The sequence below is a fragment of the Bos indicus x Bos taurus genome, chromosome 9, assembly GCF_003369695.1.
Source record: "Bos indicus x Bos taurus breed Angus x Brahman F1 hybrid chromosome 9, Bos_hybrid_MaternalHap_v2.0, whole genome shotgun sequence".
Lineage (NCBI taxonomy): Eukaryota > Metazoa > Chordata > Mammalia > Artiodactyla > Bovidae > Bos > Bos indicus x Bos taurus.
The window spans coordinates 15,047,601-15,064,066 of record NC_040084.1 but is presented as its reverse complement, the minus strand read 5'-3'; the positions used below and the strand labels follow the sequence as shown (position 1 = coordinate 15,064,066).

Sequence of the window (16,466 nt, the reverse complement as noted above, 5' to 3'; positions counted from 1 at the left end):
GGTAAATCACTCCCTTTAGCTTATTGTCTGAGGGTTAGTATTTCTTGTGATAATGCACAGGGTTACCTAGAGGCATACATGCTCAGTCGCTAAGTCTTATCCAACTCTTTTCAACACTGTGGACTGTAGCCTGCCAAGCTCCTTTGTCCATGGGATTTCCCAGGCAAGAATTCTGGAGTGGGTTGCCATTTCCTTTTCCAGGGGATCTTCTCCATCCCAGGTTGGAACCTGAGGCTCCCGCATCTCCTGCATTGGCAGGCGGATTCTTTACTGCTGAGCCATCAGGAAAGCCTCGTTACCTAGAGGCCGCATCCCATAATTAGCTGTGATGCACCTTGGTGACACCTTCTTTGGGGATGGAAAAGGTCTTTGGGTTAGGGTGAGGGGCCACTTGGAAGAAAGAGCTCAAGGCCACACAGTTACAGACAAATTTCTCTGCTTCATGGCTTTTTCTGTTCCTCCTGAAAATCTTTCAGTAAATGTAGGCACCTGGCTGACTCTTCATCAACATCAAAGGGAAAGAATAACATCTTCTTCCTACTGTTATCTGATCAACCTGAAGTTGTGTGAGTAGTATTTTGACCAAATTATGCTAAGTCACTTCAGTTGTGTCCGACTCTGTGCGCCCCATAGACGGCAGCCCAGGCAGCCCAGGCATTCTCCAGGCAAGAACACTGGAATGGGCTGCCATTTCCTTCTCCAATGCATGAAAGTGAAAAGTGAAAGTGAAGTCGCTCAGTTGTGTCCGACTCTTAGTGACCCCGTGGATTGCAGCCTAACAGGCTCCTCTGTCCATGGGATTTTCCAAGCAAGAGTACTGGAGTGGGTGCCATTGCCTCCTCCGTTGACCAAATTAAGGAATATGAAAACACAATAAATGATATTCTTACCTGGAAAATCCCAAGGACAGAGGAGCCTGGTGAGCAACAGTCCATGGGGTCGCACAAAGTAGGACATGACTGAGCAACTTACACAATAACACACTGTGGGTAGAAACTGCTCATCTGTGTCCACAAAGAAACAACAGCATTCTCAGGTTTCAAGAATGAGATGATCTTTCCTGCATAGTAGAGGCACCCACCTCCAATAGTTTTGGAACATTTGTTCAGGTGGAGAGACAGGGAATACAGATTGGCAGTGAGTTTCAACTTAGCATTGTGGCTAATAGTATCTAACATTTATTATGTACTTATCCCTTTACATGTAAAAATTTATGTGATCTGACAATGACCCTGTGCTCAGATACTATTATCGCGCTTTGATACAGAAGAAAACTGAAGAAGAAAGAAATTAAGAAACTTGATTAAGTTAGGATGGTGCAGAGTGAGATGCAAACCGGATAGTTTGGCTCTAGAGCACGTACTCAGAACTACCACACTGAACAGAGGGTTAGCTCGGAAATGACAGTTCAGTTCAGTCGCTCAGTCGTGTCCGACTCTTTGTGACCCCATGAATCGCAGCACGCCAGGCCTCCCTGTCCATCACCAACTCCCGGAGTTCACTCAGACTCAGGTCCATTGAGTCAGCGATGCCATCCAGCCATCTCATCCTCTGTTGTCCCCTTCTCCTCCTGCCCCCAATCCCTCCCAGCATCAGAGTCTTTTCCAATGAGTCAACTGTTTGCATGAGGTGGCCAAAGTACTGGAGTTTCAGCTTTAGCATCATTCCTTCCAAAGAAATCCCAGAGCTGATCTCCTTCAGAATGGACTGGTTGGATCTCCTTGCAGTCCAAGGGACTCTCAAGAGTCTTCTCCAACACCACAGTTCAAAAGCATCAATTCTTCGGCACTCAGCTTTCTTCACAGTCCAACTCTCACATCCATACATGACCACAGGAAAAACCATAGCCTTGACTAGATGGACCTTTGTTGGCAAAGTAATGTCTCTGCTTTTGAATATGCTATCTAGGTTGGTCATAACTTTCCTTCTAAGGAGTAAGCGTCTTTTAATTTCATGGCTGCAGTCACCATCTGCAGTGATTTTGGAGCCCCCCAAAATAAAGTCTGACACTGTTTCCACTGTTTCCCCATCTATTTCCCATGAAGTGATGGGACCAGATGCCATGATCTTTGTTTTCTTAATGTTGAGTTTTAAGCCAACTTTTTCACTCTCCTCTTTGAAATTCTCTGTTATCACTGTTCTTAAAGTCCTTCAAGAAGTCTGTATAACCCTCAGGATGGTGCCTGACTCCTTAGGAGTCACATCCAAACTGATGATCTGACCTCCGTCTTCCACGGGAGTCTCACCTCTTGACATTGTCCCACCTCCTACTGTGTGTACTGAGGTTGACTACTGTTCTGAACTGAATTTCAGCTGTTCTATTTTCTTGCATTTGCATGCTCTTTGCCCTTTACGGGGCACAGTGTTTTTTCCATTCTTCATCAGAACGACCTTTGTTTATTCACTCATTGTACAAATACTGGTTGAGCACCTACTCTGTGTTAGGTGCTATAGGAGAAGGGCTAGTGTTCAGCCCTGGACTCTGCTCTTACAGTGCTTTTGTTTTGTGCAGCGATGGAAAGACAGCGTCTAAGTACACGAATAAAGGAAGCAGATCCTTTCAGACAGGGAAAGTGCATTAAAAGAAATAAACAGGGAGTCCCGATGGAGTGTGGCCAGGAAAGCTGTTTTCAAAAGGCTAACTAGAGAAGGCCTCTCTGGGAAGGAGGTGTGAACCAAAATCTGAAGGATGAGACAGAAGAGGACCTGGGCGGATAGTATGTGGCTATGCAGATGGCAGCTCCTGACCAGAAAGCAATGGGGCCAAAATCCGGTCCTCATTTGGCATATCAAGCCAGGCCTGGTTCCCAAGGGAGGAGGGTGACCCTAATGTAGTTCCCCCAAAGGGGCCATATGGGCTGCTCCCACAGCAGGGGATCGCGACTGGAAAAACAGTTACAGGAACATGAACAATGACTTCCTCCAATCGCATCTCCACCATTGCATGAAGTGAAGAAGTGAAGTGAAGTCGCTCAGTCGTGTCCGACTGTAGCCTACCAGGCTCCTCCATCCATAGGATTCTCCAAGCAAGAATACTGGAGTGGGTTGCCATTTCCTTCTCCAGGGGATCTTCCCGACCCAGGGATCGAACCCAGGTCTCCCACATTGCAGGCAGACGCTTTAACCTCTGACCGCTTTAACCACCGTTGCATGGAGGAGCCTGAATTCAGAGCACAAATGGTATTTCTTACAGAGCATTGCAATTTATTTATTTTTTTATTCCAAGCACCTGATACACAGTTTTATGATGATAATGTTTTATAACCCATTTTTTTTTTTTTAATTATTGAGTGAATTAATGAATCCTAGCTACCTTCTACGTGAGTCAGAGAGCTTTGTACCGGAATGTAGGAACAGAAAGCGTGTTCTCAGTGATTCTCAAATATAAGCCTCTGTTGGGCAGCAAATTAACAGGGGAAAAACAGTTGTTTCAATGGTTTCGGGCAAAAATAAATAATTTCCTAGACTTTAATTTCTACTGTTACTGAGAGTAATTTCTTATACTAGTAATATAGTAAGTGATTTATTTCTGAATATAGCATTTGTAAATTTAAATTAGCATCTTACTAGATTTTCATGAAGACTAAATTCGAATTTTACAGTGGCGTCTGGTTGCTACCAAATGTTGCCAAGCACCGAGCGTGTGCTCACCTAGTAGGAGGAAATGTCACCATCTTCAAGAAGAAGAATTTGTTATCAGCCATGAGCTTCTCATGCCTTTCAGTTGCTGCCAGTTGTGGCTTTTAAAGATAGATTGTGTGTGTGCGCTCAGTCGCTCATTCATGTCTGACTTTGTGAGCCCATGGATTGTAGCCCACCAGTCTTCTCTGTCCATGGGATTATCCTGGCAAGAATACTAGAGTGGGTTGCCGTTTCCTACTCCAGAGGATCTTCCTGACGTATCTGAACCTGATCGAACCCGCCTCTCCTGCATATGCTGTATTGGCTGGCAAATTCTTGACCACTGCGCCACCTGGGAAGCCCACCAAGCTACTTAGTTCTGAACTATATAAAGCAAAGGAGAACTAAAGAACCTCTTGATGAAAGTGAAAGAGGAGAGTGAAAAAGTTGGCTTAAAGCTCAACATTCAGAAAACAAAGATCATGGTGTCCAGTCCCATCACTTCAGGGCAAAAAGATGGGGAAACAGTGGAAACAGTGTCAGACTTTATTATTTTGGGCTCCAAAGTAACTGCAGATGGTGACTGCAGCCATGAAATTAAAAAAACACTTACTCCTTGGAAGAAAAGTTATGACCAACCTAGACAGCATATTAAAAAGCAGAGACATTACTTTGCCAACAAAGGTCCGTCTAGTCAAGGCTATGGTTTTTCCAGTGGTCATGTATGGATGTGAGAGTTGGACTATAAAGAAAACTGAGTGCTGAAGAATTGATGCTTTTAAACTGTAGTGTTGGAAAAGACTCTTCAGAGTCCGTTGGACTGCAAGGAGATCCAACCAGTCCATCCTAAAGGAAATCAGTCCTGAATATTCATTGGAAGGACTGATGCTGCAGCTGAAACTCCAATATTTTGGCCACTTGATTTGAAGAACTGATTCATTTGAAAAGACCCTGATGCTGGGAATGAATGAAGGTGGAAGGAGAAGGGGACGACCTAGGATGAGATGGTTGAATGGCATCACTGACTCAATGGACATGGGTTTGAGTAAACTCTGGGAGTTGGTGATGGACAGGGAGGTCTGGCGTGCTGCAGTACATGGGGTCACAAGGACTCGGACACAAGTGAGTGACTGAACTGAACAGAACTGATATGTTCTAGTTGGGGGGAAAATGCATGTGATTTAAGACTTCAAACTGTAGGCAAGCTTGACTCCTGAGGTTCATTCATCTCTAATTACTATCATGCCCTTGCTAGTTTAACCTGTGTTTTTTCTTGAAAAACAAAAACAGAGAGACATATACACAAGGAGAGGTGAAGAGCAAAAATAGTGGAGGGGAAGGAAACAGTGAGCAGGGAAATTAGCATGGTCTGGATGAGAAACAAACCTAGGATGACATCAGAGTTTCAAATGGGGTCTGAGGGATTAAGATAGTGACAAGTGACAATGGAGAGACAAGAGACAAAGACAGAACTAGAATTGCGGGTCTGGAGCTAACACAACGGAGAGACAACAAGAGACAAAGACAGAATTAGAATTGCGGGTCTGGAGCTAACACAACGGAGAGACAACAAGAGACAAAGACAGAATTAGAATTGTGGGTCTGGAGCTAACACAACGGAGAGACAACAAGAGACAAAGACAGAATTAGAATTGCGGGTCTGGAGCTAACGCTGACAAGTCTGGAGAAATGGTTGAAAAAGTGGGAGTGCCAAGAAAGATGGAGAAAAAGATCTGTGAAATCTTACATGGTTTACTTCCAAGGAAAAAAGTGAGAATGAATATAGTCCAGTGCGGCCCTGAGTCTTTAGGAGGAGAGACTGACAATTGTTTCAGGGAAGGTGTTTATCTCAAAGATGGAAAAGCAGGAGAAGGCTTAAAAAAATCTTTCATTTTCCCCTTTTCCTCCAAAACAATTTATTTTTCGACTCTAAAAGGAAAGAAATTAACAAATATCTGTGGAACAGTACAGAATGAGCTGCTTTTCCTGGCATTAGTTTGAGTAAGTGTAAATGGATCCCAATAAGCAAGAAAAAGTCAGAGTCTTCAACAAGCTTACCTTAATAAACATAGAAATGAATGAAAAAATCACCCACAATCAGAATAATAGGAGAGTCACGTGGTACTGTAAGGAAAGAGAAAATCTGACTAGTCTCCAAACTAGCTGAGACTTGGGTGGACAAAGGCTAAGGACTATAATAAGGGGTTAAGTTTTATTATGGAAAATTTCAAAAAATTTACAAAAATAGAAAGAATAGTATAATGAACCCCCGTGTGCTTAACTTCAACAATTAATCAGTTTATGACCAATCTGGTTTCATCTATCCTAACTCCCCTAGATGATTTTTCATGTGAATTCCAGAAATATCATTTCATTTGTAAATATTTCAATATGTATTTCTAAAATATAAAGATTCTTTTGAAAATATTGTCAAGATCCTTTATCATACCTAAAATTTAATAATAATTCCTTAACATAATTTTTCCAATTATCTCAGTTTTTTAAAAATTTGGATGAGAATTGAAACAATTCTCATTCAATTTCTTTTAATTCAATTTCTTTTAATCCATAGTTTCAACTCCCAAGCTCTTTCTTCTTGGGATTTATTAAAGAAACTAGGTTTTTTAACTGTATAGACTCTACATTTTGAATTTTCCTGATTGTATCATCATAATGTCATTTAGTATGTTTCTTGCCCCTGTGAAGCTCAATCTAATTCAGGTTCAATTTTTTGGTAAGAATATTTCTTGGGTGGAGGTCTACACGTATGTACACAGTATCTGGCTATTTTTTAGGAAACATTGATGAGCCTTGCCTATGCCCATTATTTCACTGAGGATTGCAAAATGGTGATATTTTATAATTACCTCTATGTATTCTACCATTATTCATTTATTAACTAAACTGTTTCTACTGCCTACTTGAGACTTAGCAGGCCACATACGGTATCTGCCTCTTCTTAGTTATGTTTTACAAGCTTTTAAAAATGTAAGAAGCATTCATCTGTAGATTGTATTTTGTAGATCTGTAGTTTGAAGGTAGAGTTGACAAGATTTGTTGAAGAACTGAATGAGGATGCCCAGGACTCAAGGATGACTCTAGATCTGGGACCCAAACATCTGGGAGAATTTGGTTGTAGTTGACTGATGTGAGGAAGATGTGGTTGGAACAGGCACATGGGGAGGACTGGGAGCTCAGGAAGATGATGAAAAACAGCCCCGCAGGCTTGTGGGTGCCCGGTGATGACGTCCCTGCTGCTGAACGCGTTGATGTCAGCAGCAGGGAGAGCCTGAATGTATTTAAAGTGCTTTGTGCATTGACCTGTCCTTTAATTAATCACCGGGGTCATGTTTCCATTGACAAAATTCTGGATACAAACTGATACACTGGGTGATGAAACGTTCAAGGAGGATCTTGACTATTCCAGAAAGATAGGCTAAATCAAATAAGACACAATTAACCTAAACAAACGGGCTTCCCAGGTGGCACTAGCGATAATTAACCCACCTGCCAGAACAGGATACGTAAGAAATGTGGTTTTGATTCCTGAAGGAGGGCATGGCAACCCACTCAATATTCTTGCCTGGAGAATCTGCATGGACAGAGGAGCCTGGGGGCTGCAGTCCATAGGGTTGCACAGAGTGGGACACGACTGAAGCGACTTAGCACGCACGCATGCAACCTAAAGAGTCTTGCAAACTTCAGCTCTCCAAGGAATACCTACTTGAGGAATAACATTATTGTTAAAAGCACTGTGGTCAAACAGATCTGGTCCAAAATCCCAATCTTACCTTCTTAGTCCTGTTCCCTTGATTAAGTCAAATAACTTCCCTGTTTATAAAACAGTATAGTAATGAGTAACCTTTGCTCAAAGGATTGTTATAAAAATGAAATCAACTAATAAAAACACTTAACACAGCCAAGGATGTATTATATTAGACGCTTGGTAAATAAAATGTTTTATTATCAGAACACCTTTCTTCTTATCTCTTATTTTTAAAAAAATTAAATATTAGCAAAAATTTGAGTTTGGGATGTGCTTTTAAGAGCCTCTTGAAATTTTAGAACTAATTTTAGAACTAAAGGTTTTCTAGTGCCTGAAACATTATTTTCCCAGAACAAGTTTTCTTGTCAGTCCAAACTCATCTGAAAATCACGGCTGCCTTCTCTTAATTTTTTCAAATTCTGCTTTCACCTCTTTCTGCCTTAAGATTAATAAACCTATTTTATGTTTTCTACCATATTTTAAGCCACTCTTTTATATTTGTTTACAATTTTCTCCCTTTATCTGACATCTTAGAAAACTTTCCAGGGCTTTTTCTTAATATGTTTTTGTCTTCAGATATAATTTATATATTACAAAATTCATCAATTTTAATTATATGTTTTGATGAGTCTTGAAAAATGTGTACCTCATAAACAGAACATTTCAGCGTATACTTTTAACATCTTCTTAACAAAAATTATTGAATTTCTGGACATGTTTATAAATGACAAATTTGTAAGTTAAAAAAAATAGTTTTATTGGGTATGAAAGAGAAATGAGGAATACATTTAAGAATAGTTATTAAGAAAGGCAAGAGAATTATGAAGAATCTATTAGATTATTGTCTTCCTTTTGTCCTCTAAATAAGATAAAATGTTTGCAGAAAATTAAGAACTTGCCAAGAATAAATTTGATTTCAGAATACTTAATGCTCTGCTTGCAACTGCTGATGAGAATTAGGGCACTAATTCACTTTCTTAGTCTTGGTCTTCTGGTTTGTTTCCTTTTAATGTTAATATGTTCAGAGCCAGGGTATGGTTGAAGAAAGGCAAGACGGATAGAAAAGAGAGCAGAGGGAGGTAGTAAGACCAGTGGGCACATAAAGCACCAAAATCCTCTTAATTTGCTCTTTCAATAATGTAATTACGTGGAAAGAGTATAATGTAATGTAGAACAAATTAAGTGTTTAAAGTACAATGTAAAAGTGTAACTATTAGAAAATTGTTTGAAATAGAAACATAATATGCCATAGTCGTTATGGTTTGTGAAATGTGCACAATGGTATAATAATGCTTCTCAATGCTTGTTTAATGTAAAAAGGAGGATTTGTAGATATGGGAGAAGAAAAAAAAAAAGCCACCTGAAAATGGAATGCCAAAATTGACCGAAAGGGCAGGTCAGTGGAGACAAGCCCTCTCTTTCTTTGGCGCTCCTGTGTTGTTCCATGGGTCTCTCCTTGCGCCTTTCTCTCCATTCCACTTTGTATTTGTTTACAACTCTCTCCCTTTATCTGACATCTTAGAAAACTCTCCAGGGCTTTTTCTTAATGTTTTTTTCTTCAGATATAATTTGAAGAAAATTATATCTCCCCACCTCAGTCCCCTCTCCCCCTCTCTGGACATGTGTTCCCATAGCTCCTTCTCCTTCTTTTGCCCTTTATTTCTGGGCGTTTCCCAAAGTTTTTTCCTCCATCCTTTCCTTTTTCTCTCTGTGCATAGTTTCTCCTTTGGTGATCATATTTATTCCCATGTTTAAGGGACTGTCACTTCCCTTATTGAAATAAAAACCCAAGATCTACCGTCTTAAAATTTTTCTTAAGTTTACAGTATAGTATTGTTAACTATTGTCTGGTATACTTTGCAAGTTACTGTTGCTTCAACTCTCAATTTCTGCCAATACCCTTTCTCATCTCTTTTCCTGCTTCTATTAAAGGCACTACTATTTGCAATTATTCAGACCTAAAGGACTGAAGGAATTTTCTCTCTCTTTCTCTTCCTGCCAGTGAGTGAGCAGTCACAAAGTCCACATTATCTTTTGCAAAGTCTTCGCAGTTCATTCTTCCCATCCCCAATGCCCTGCCTACAGACACTTGAATGCAGGTCTCTGTGCAGAAAGACTGTTGGCAGAGTGTCCTGACTGAGCCACACAAGTCTACCAAGTCCTGGATCTAACCCTCAGCTACACCAACTGGGAAACTGGGCTTTGGGAGCCTACAGAGAATGGGTTGTGTATTTTCTGTTAGGCCCACTTTAAAGGATGAAAGTAAAAGTGAAAGTCACTCAGTGGTGTCTGACTCCTTGCAACCCCATGGACTGTATAGTCCATGGAATTCTGCAGGCCAGAATACTGGAGTGGGTAGCCTTTTCCTTCTCCAGGGGGTCCTCCCAACCCAGGGATTGAACCCAAGTCTCCTGCATTGCAGGCAGATTCTTGATCAGCTGAGCTACAAGGGAAGCCCTTAAAAGATGAGAATGGCTTAAAATGTGAAAGAAGAGGGAAGGAGAGAAAGTTTAATGGGCCTAGAAAAAGAGAACTAGTCACAGGTAAGAGGACCTGAAAAATGTGGTTTTATGGAGCCAAGATCTAAGGTTATGCCCTTGGCTCACAGAATTATCTACTGAGCAGAAAATGCTATGCTTTTCTCTGGTTGAAACATCACTGCCCCAGGTTTTACTATCAAAGTCAAGATAATGATGTAAAAATACTTACAGATTAAACACAAAAAGCATTGAACAGACTTCCCATGTGGAGGAAATAGTGTGCCCTCTAGTTCTTATATTTGTTTTGTGTTTTATTACATCCATGTGTTGAGTCTGTGTGTCAGTCACTTTACCATCTCTCAGTCTTTAGAACACCCTGTGAGGGAGGTATTAGTATCCATTTATCCATTTCACCTTCCTTTACAGCCTAGAAAACATAGGGTCAAGTGTTTCAGTTCAGCCAGGATTCAGATACAGTTGTGTCTGACCCCAAAATCTATGTTTTAGCCATTCCAGCTCTCTGCCTCTCACAGCACAGACGCATAAGATTCTTCAACAACTACCTTTAGAAATTTCAACACTTTAAGCCTTAAACTTGAGAATAGTGATATTTTAAAGGAATTTGTCTCTAACAATTTAGTGAGGTCAAGGAATTTGAAAATATCCCCTGAAGTCTCTTATTCTACAGTAAGGTAACATTTCAGTTGTTTTGACGCCAAGTAAAAAGATCAGATAATCAATAAAATGCCCTTTTACACATGTACGAACCACAATTAGTGAAGCTGTTACAGTATTACTCATTCAACTCATGGATTTGAAAATAATATTTTTGTCTTATTTTATAAATAAAGCCATAATGCGTTTGGAAGCTACCCATTTCAGTTAATAGATGCTTAGATACAACGGTATATTTTATAGAAATAAATTCTATGAAAAAAACTTAATGACATGAGCTGAGCTATGTCTATAGTAACTATCTGACACTGGGTTTGATTATAGTTACTCTGTGTATGTTCAATCATTTCTTGCACAGTTCAATATGACACTATTAACTTCTGTTAGCTGTTATCAGCTGTCAGATTAGCTGTTATCCAAGTAAATCTAATCTAATCCAAGTTCATCTAATTATGAAATAAATCTTTCATAATAAATAAAGTTCAAAATATATTGAAAGAAAAAAATGTAATTACAACAAATACATTAGTGGTTGTTTATAACTTGCTTCTCATATAAGCATAAATTACTAAATGCATTCTTATACTACATATGGTAAATATTATATTAACTTTGTTTTAAGGATAATTGAAAAGAACTGTTAAAAATTGGTGTAAGCTAACTGACAGCCATAAGTACTGTAAATATACTTTGGTCTACTTATATTTCTACTTTTTAAAGCTATACATTAACATTAAAATCTATACATTAACACCATAACCCTGGAGAAGGAAATGGCAACCCACTCCAGTATTCTTGCCTGTGAAATCCCACGGACAGAGGAGCCAGGCGTGTTACAGTACTGTAGTCTATGGGGTTGCAAAGAGTCAGACATGATTTAGCAACTAAACGCCACCACCACCATAGAGAAAATGCATTTCATGCATATACAACAGTAATTCCTGTGACTGCCACGTCTTTTTGGATTGATAGGAATTTGTGTTTCCTCCCTACCTGGCTCTCAATCTAAAAGGAAATGTTTAAATCAGAAAACAGAGACAAGATGCTGTGCCAGCCCTGGTGTTAACTAAAGTCGGTTATGTAGCTCGGCTCTCTATCAGAAAGCTTGTCTTGCCCTGCTCCTGTCATACAATACAAGGAAACCCAAAGCATTTTCTTTTCTGAGTCTTCCCTTTCAGTTAAAGTAAATTTATCTTTTGAAGTCTTACGATGCGAGGTGAAGAGTAAGTATCCTGGGCTGTACCGCATGAGACCCCAGACCCATTCCTTTCTGACTCTTCCTTCGGATGACCGTGGCAGAGGCTGCCTCAGAGGCTTGCCATGAGGATACGTAAAGACTACTGCCTAGAATACAGAAAATTCTACATAAATAGTCATTATTATTGCAAAACCTAAATTTTACTCCATCGTTATATTATTGAAGTATAACATATATATAGAAAGGTACTCATCAGGGTTCAACTTACTGAAATTTCAGAAGCTGAATAATTCTGTGTAAAAGGCACACAGATTATGGAACAGAAACTAGTGAAAAGCCCTCTCCAGGCACCCTTCTAGTTGCTACCCCTTACTATGGGTAGCCAGCGTCCTGACTTCTGGTTGGTTTGGTTTATGGCTATGTGTTAAACCTTCATATTTCAGTAATTGACAGGGGATTTATTATAATAACATTTTATTTTTGGTTCATATCTAAGACAATCTTACTGCTGATTAATCTTTTAATGGGCTTCCCAGGTGGTGCTAGTGGTAAAGAACCTGCCTGCCAATGCAGAAGACCTAAGAGACATGGGTTGGATCCCTGGGTTGGGAAGATCCCCTGGAGGAGGGCATGGTGACACACTCCAGTATTCTTGCCTGGAGAATCCCATGGACAGAGGAGCCAGGTGGGCTACAGTCCATAGGGTCACAAAGAGTTGGACACGACTGAAGAGACTTAGCATGCACGCAATCTTCTAATATGTATAAAAACATATCAGAAATAAAATATCATGTAATAAAATAGGATATTTTAATATATTTTGTTTTCTAGGTTGAAAAAACTCCTTGAACAGGAAAAAGCTTACCAAGCCCGCAAAGAAAAGGAAAATGCTAAGCGGCTCAACAAACTGAGAGATGAGCTTGTGAAACTCAAGTCCTTCGCACTCATGCTGGTGGATGAAAGGCAAATGCATATCGAGCAGCTTGGCCTGCAGAGCCAGAAAGTACAGGACCTGACTCAGAAACTGAGGGAAGAGGAAGAAAAGCTCAAAGCCGTCACTGCCAAGTCCAAAGAAGACAGGCAGAAATTGCTCAAGTTGGAAGTGGACTTCGAACACAAGGCATCAAGGTTTTCCCAGGAGCATGAAGAGATGAATGCTAAGTTGGCCAGTCAGGAGTCTCACAACAGACAACTCAGACTCAAGCTGGTTGGCCTGACTCAGAGAATCGAAGAGTTGGAAGAGACCAACAAGAACCTTCAGAAGGCAGAAGAAGAGCTTCAGGAACTAAGAGATAAGATCGCCAAAGGGGAATGCGGCAACTCCAGCCTCATGGCAGAAGTGGAAAATCTACGGAAGCGCGTGCTTGAGATGGAGGGTAAAGACGAAGAGATCACGAAAACCGAGTCCCAGTGCCGGGAACTGAGGAAGAAACTGCAGGAGGAAGAACACCATAGCCGGGAGCTCAAACTTGAAGTTGAGAAGTTACAGAAGAGAATGTCGGAACTGGAGAAATTGGAAGAAGCATTCAGCAAGAGTAAATCCGAGTGCACCCAGCTGCACTTAAATCTGGAGAAAGAAAAGAACTTAACCAAGGACCTGCTCAACGAATTGGAGGTGGTCAAGAGTCGGGTTAAAGAACTGGAATGTTCTGAAAGTCGATTGGAAAAGGCTGAATTAAGCCTCAAAGATGATCTTACAAAGTTGAAGTCCTTTACCGTGATGCTGGTGGATGAAAGGAAAAATATGATGGAAAAAATAAAGCAAGAGGAGAAAAAAGTGGATGGACTCAACAAAAATTTTAAGGTGGAGCAAGGAAAGGTTATGGACGTCACGGAAAAACTCATCGAAGAAAGTAAGAAGCTTTTAAAGCTGAAATCTGAAATGGAGGAAAAGGTATACAATTTAACGAAAGAGAGAGATGAGTTAATAGGCAAACTGAAAAGTGAAGAAGAAAAATCCTCTGAATTAAGCTGCAGTGTGGACTTATTAAAGAAGAGACTTGATGGAATAGAGGAAGTGGAGAGAGAAATAACAAGAGGAAGGTCTCGAAAAGGACCTGAGCTCACCTGCCCCGAAGATAACAAAATTAAGGAACTAACACTGGAAATTGAGAGACTGAAGAACCGTCTCCAACAACTGGAGGTGGTGGAAGGGGACTTGATGAAGACGGAGGATGAGTATGACCAGCTGGAGCAGAAATTTAGAACCGAGCAGGATAAGGCCAATTTCCTCTCTCAGCAACTGGAGGAGATCAAACACCAAATCGCCAAGAACAAAGCCATAGAGAAAGGCGAGGCCGTGAGCCAAGAAGCCGAGCTGAGACACAGATTTCGGCTGGAAGAAGCCAAAAGTCGTGATTTAAAAGCTGAGGTCCAAGCTCTTAAAGAGAAGATTCACGAACTGATGAACAAAGAAGATCAGCTTTCTCAGCTCCAGGTGGATTACTCTGTCCTTCAACAGAGGTTTATGGAAGAAGAAAATAAGAACAAAAGCATGGGCCAGGAGGTCCTCCATCTGACCAAAGAGCTGGAGCTGTCCAAGCGGTACAGTCGCGCCTTGCGACCCAGCGTGAACGGGCGCAGGATGGTGGACGTTCCCGTGACATCCACGGGCGTGCAGACGGATGCCCTAGGCAGCGAGGCTGCGGAGGAGGACACACCGGCCGTGTTCATTCGGAAATCCTTTCAGGAAGAAAACCACATCATGAGCAACCTTCGCCAGGTAGGACTGAAGAAGCCTCTGGAACGTTCGTCGGTTCTAGACAGGTATCCGCCCGCGGCCAACGAGCTCACCATGAGGAAGTCCTGGATCCCGTGGATGAGGAAGAGGGAGAACGGGCCCCCGGTGGCTCCAGAGAAGGGGCCCCGAGCCAGTGCCAGCCCAGGGCACCCGGGAGAGCTGGTCCTCTCGCCCAAGCAGGGCCAGCCGCTGCACATTCGCGTGACCCCGGACCACGAGAACAGCACCGCCACTCTGGAGATCACCAGCCCCACGGCAGAAGAGTTCTTCTCGAGCACGACCGTCATCCCCACCCTGGGCAATCAGAAGCCGAGGATCACCATCATCCCCTCCCCAAACGTCCTGTCTCAGAAGCAGAAAGGCGCAGACGCTACCCTGGGCCCGGAGAGAGCCATGTCCCCAGTCACCATCACCACCTTTTCTAGGGAGAAGACCCCAGAGGGCGGGAGGGGGGCGTTTGCCGACCGGCCGACGTCCCCCATCCAGATCATGACCGTGTCCACATCGGCAGCCCCGACGGACATCAATGTCCCTCCCGAATCCCAGGAAATGCCCGTGGGAAGGACGGTCCTCAAGGTCACCCCAGAGAAGCAGCCTGGACCAACCCCAGTCCGGAAATACAACGCCAATGCCAATATCATAACCACGGAAGACAACAAAATCCACATTCACCTAGGCTCCCAGTTTAAGCGAGGCCCGGGGACTTCGGCTGAAGGGGCGAGTCCGGTGATCACTGTCCGACCGGTCAACGTGACGGCTGAGAAGGAGGTGTCCACCGGCACCGTCCTTCGCTCGCCCAGGAACCACCTCTCGCCCCGCCCTGGTGCGAGCAAAGTGACCAGCACCATCACCATTACCCCGGTCACGACTTCATCAGCCAGAGGAACCCAGTCAGTGGTGAGTAGAGGGGGGTTCCTGGTTCAGGCCAATGCGGGGGTCAGGCAGGGAAGTGAAAACAGAATAACCCAGTGTCCCAAAGGCAACCAAAGCACATGTCTCTCCTCCGCCGAACCCACTACCGGATGTTTCCCAAGAGACTGTCTACATCAAGAAATGAGAATAAAAAGGAACCTCCTATTTTATTCATTTGAGCTAATTGTGAGGGATAATTTCTTTTTTTCACTTAAATCATGTTGACTCCGAAACCCTCTTGCAAAGATGGCCTTTTGCCACCTCAGCTTATGCTAATAATAAGGTTGAAATTTTGATTTTTAATGTTTAAAGTATTTTTTAAAATAGAGGCTGGAAGAAACTGGCCAATGTGCAAAAAAATGAAAGCTATTCCTGGGTTATATTTTTAGAACCTGAGACATTTGATATTCATTTATGTATGGTCATAGTCATACTTCACTTGAAAGGTAAGATTAAAAGATTATGCTATCAAAAAATTTTTGTAAATTAAAAAAGAAGTGAATTTATATGTCTAAACACTGTATTTTATTAATAGTACAGTGCAGAGAGCAGGTGCTTGATAAATATTTAGTTAAAACCAGCTGGAAGGCTAAATGGATTATAGGAAAGCATGTCCAAAGTATAAAGGCCAGAACTTAAAAATAAATTATGTTTTTCAAAATACCTCCAGTGATTTTCTTCATTTATTGGGAACAATTGGTAGATGAAATTATAGAAGATGATGTATTATTTAGATATTAATTTAAGCTAATAGACTAGAAATTGTGATCCCTAATCTCTGAGCAAGTTCTACAGCAGATATTAGAGTCTTAAAAAGACAGGAAGCTTATTATTTAAGTGTAGAAACTGGCTTATTTGCCTGTATCTTCACTATAATTTACTTTAATTCTCTGTGCACAAGCATAGACCAGAACAGGCTTCAAAGAGTGAAGTACTTACGAACTGCTTTGTCGGTCAGGCTTTTTGTTATTGGCTCTACAGGAGCTAAATATCATTCAGAACTGCTCACCCTTCTCAAATGGTTCAATACTGTTTTTTTAAAACAACACAGCATCGATTGGATTTTTTTATAAA

At 41.6% G+C, this 16,466-nt stretch overlaps 1 protein-coding gene across 4 annotated transcripts in view; it reads left to right on the top strand.

Annotated features, from left to right (window-relative positions):
* Positions 1–16,466, top strand: part of FILIP1 (filamin A interacting protein 1) — a 222,431-nt gene that overhangs the window by 185,841 nt on the left and 20,124 nt on the right. For all 4 annotated transcript variants that reach the window (XM_027550954.1, XM_027550956.1, XM_027550953.1 and 1 more), the window contains one exon: positions 12,572–15,377. In XM_027550954.1, coding sequence (XP_027406755.1) covers positions 12,572–15,377 — 2,806 coding nt within the window. The remainder of the gene's footprint in view (positions 1–12,571; positions 15,378–16,466) is intronic.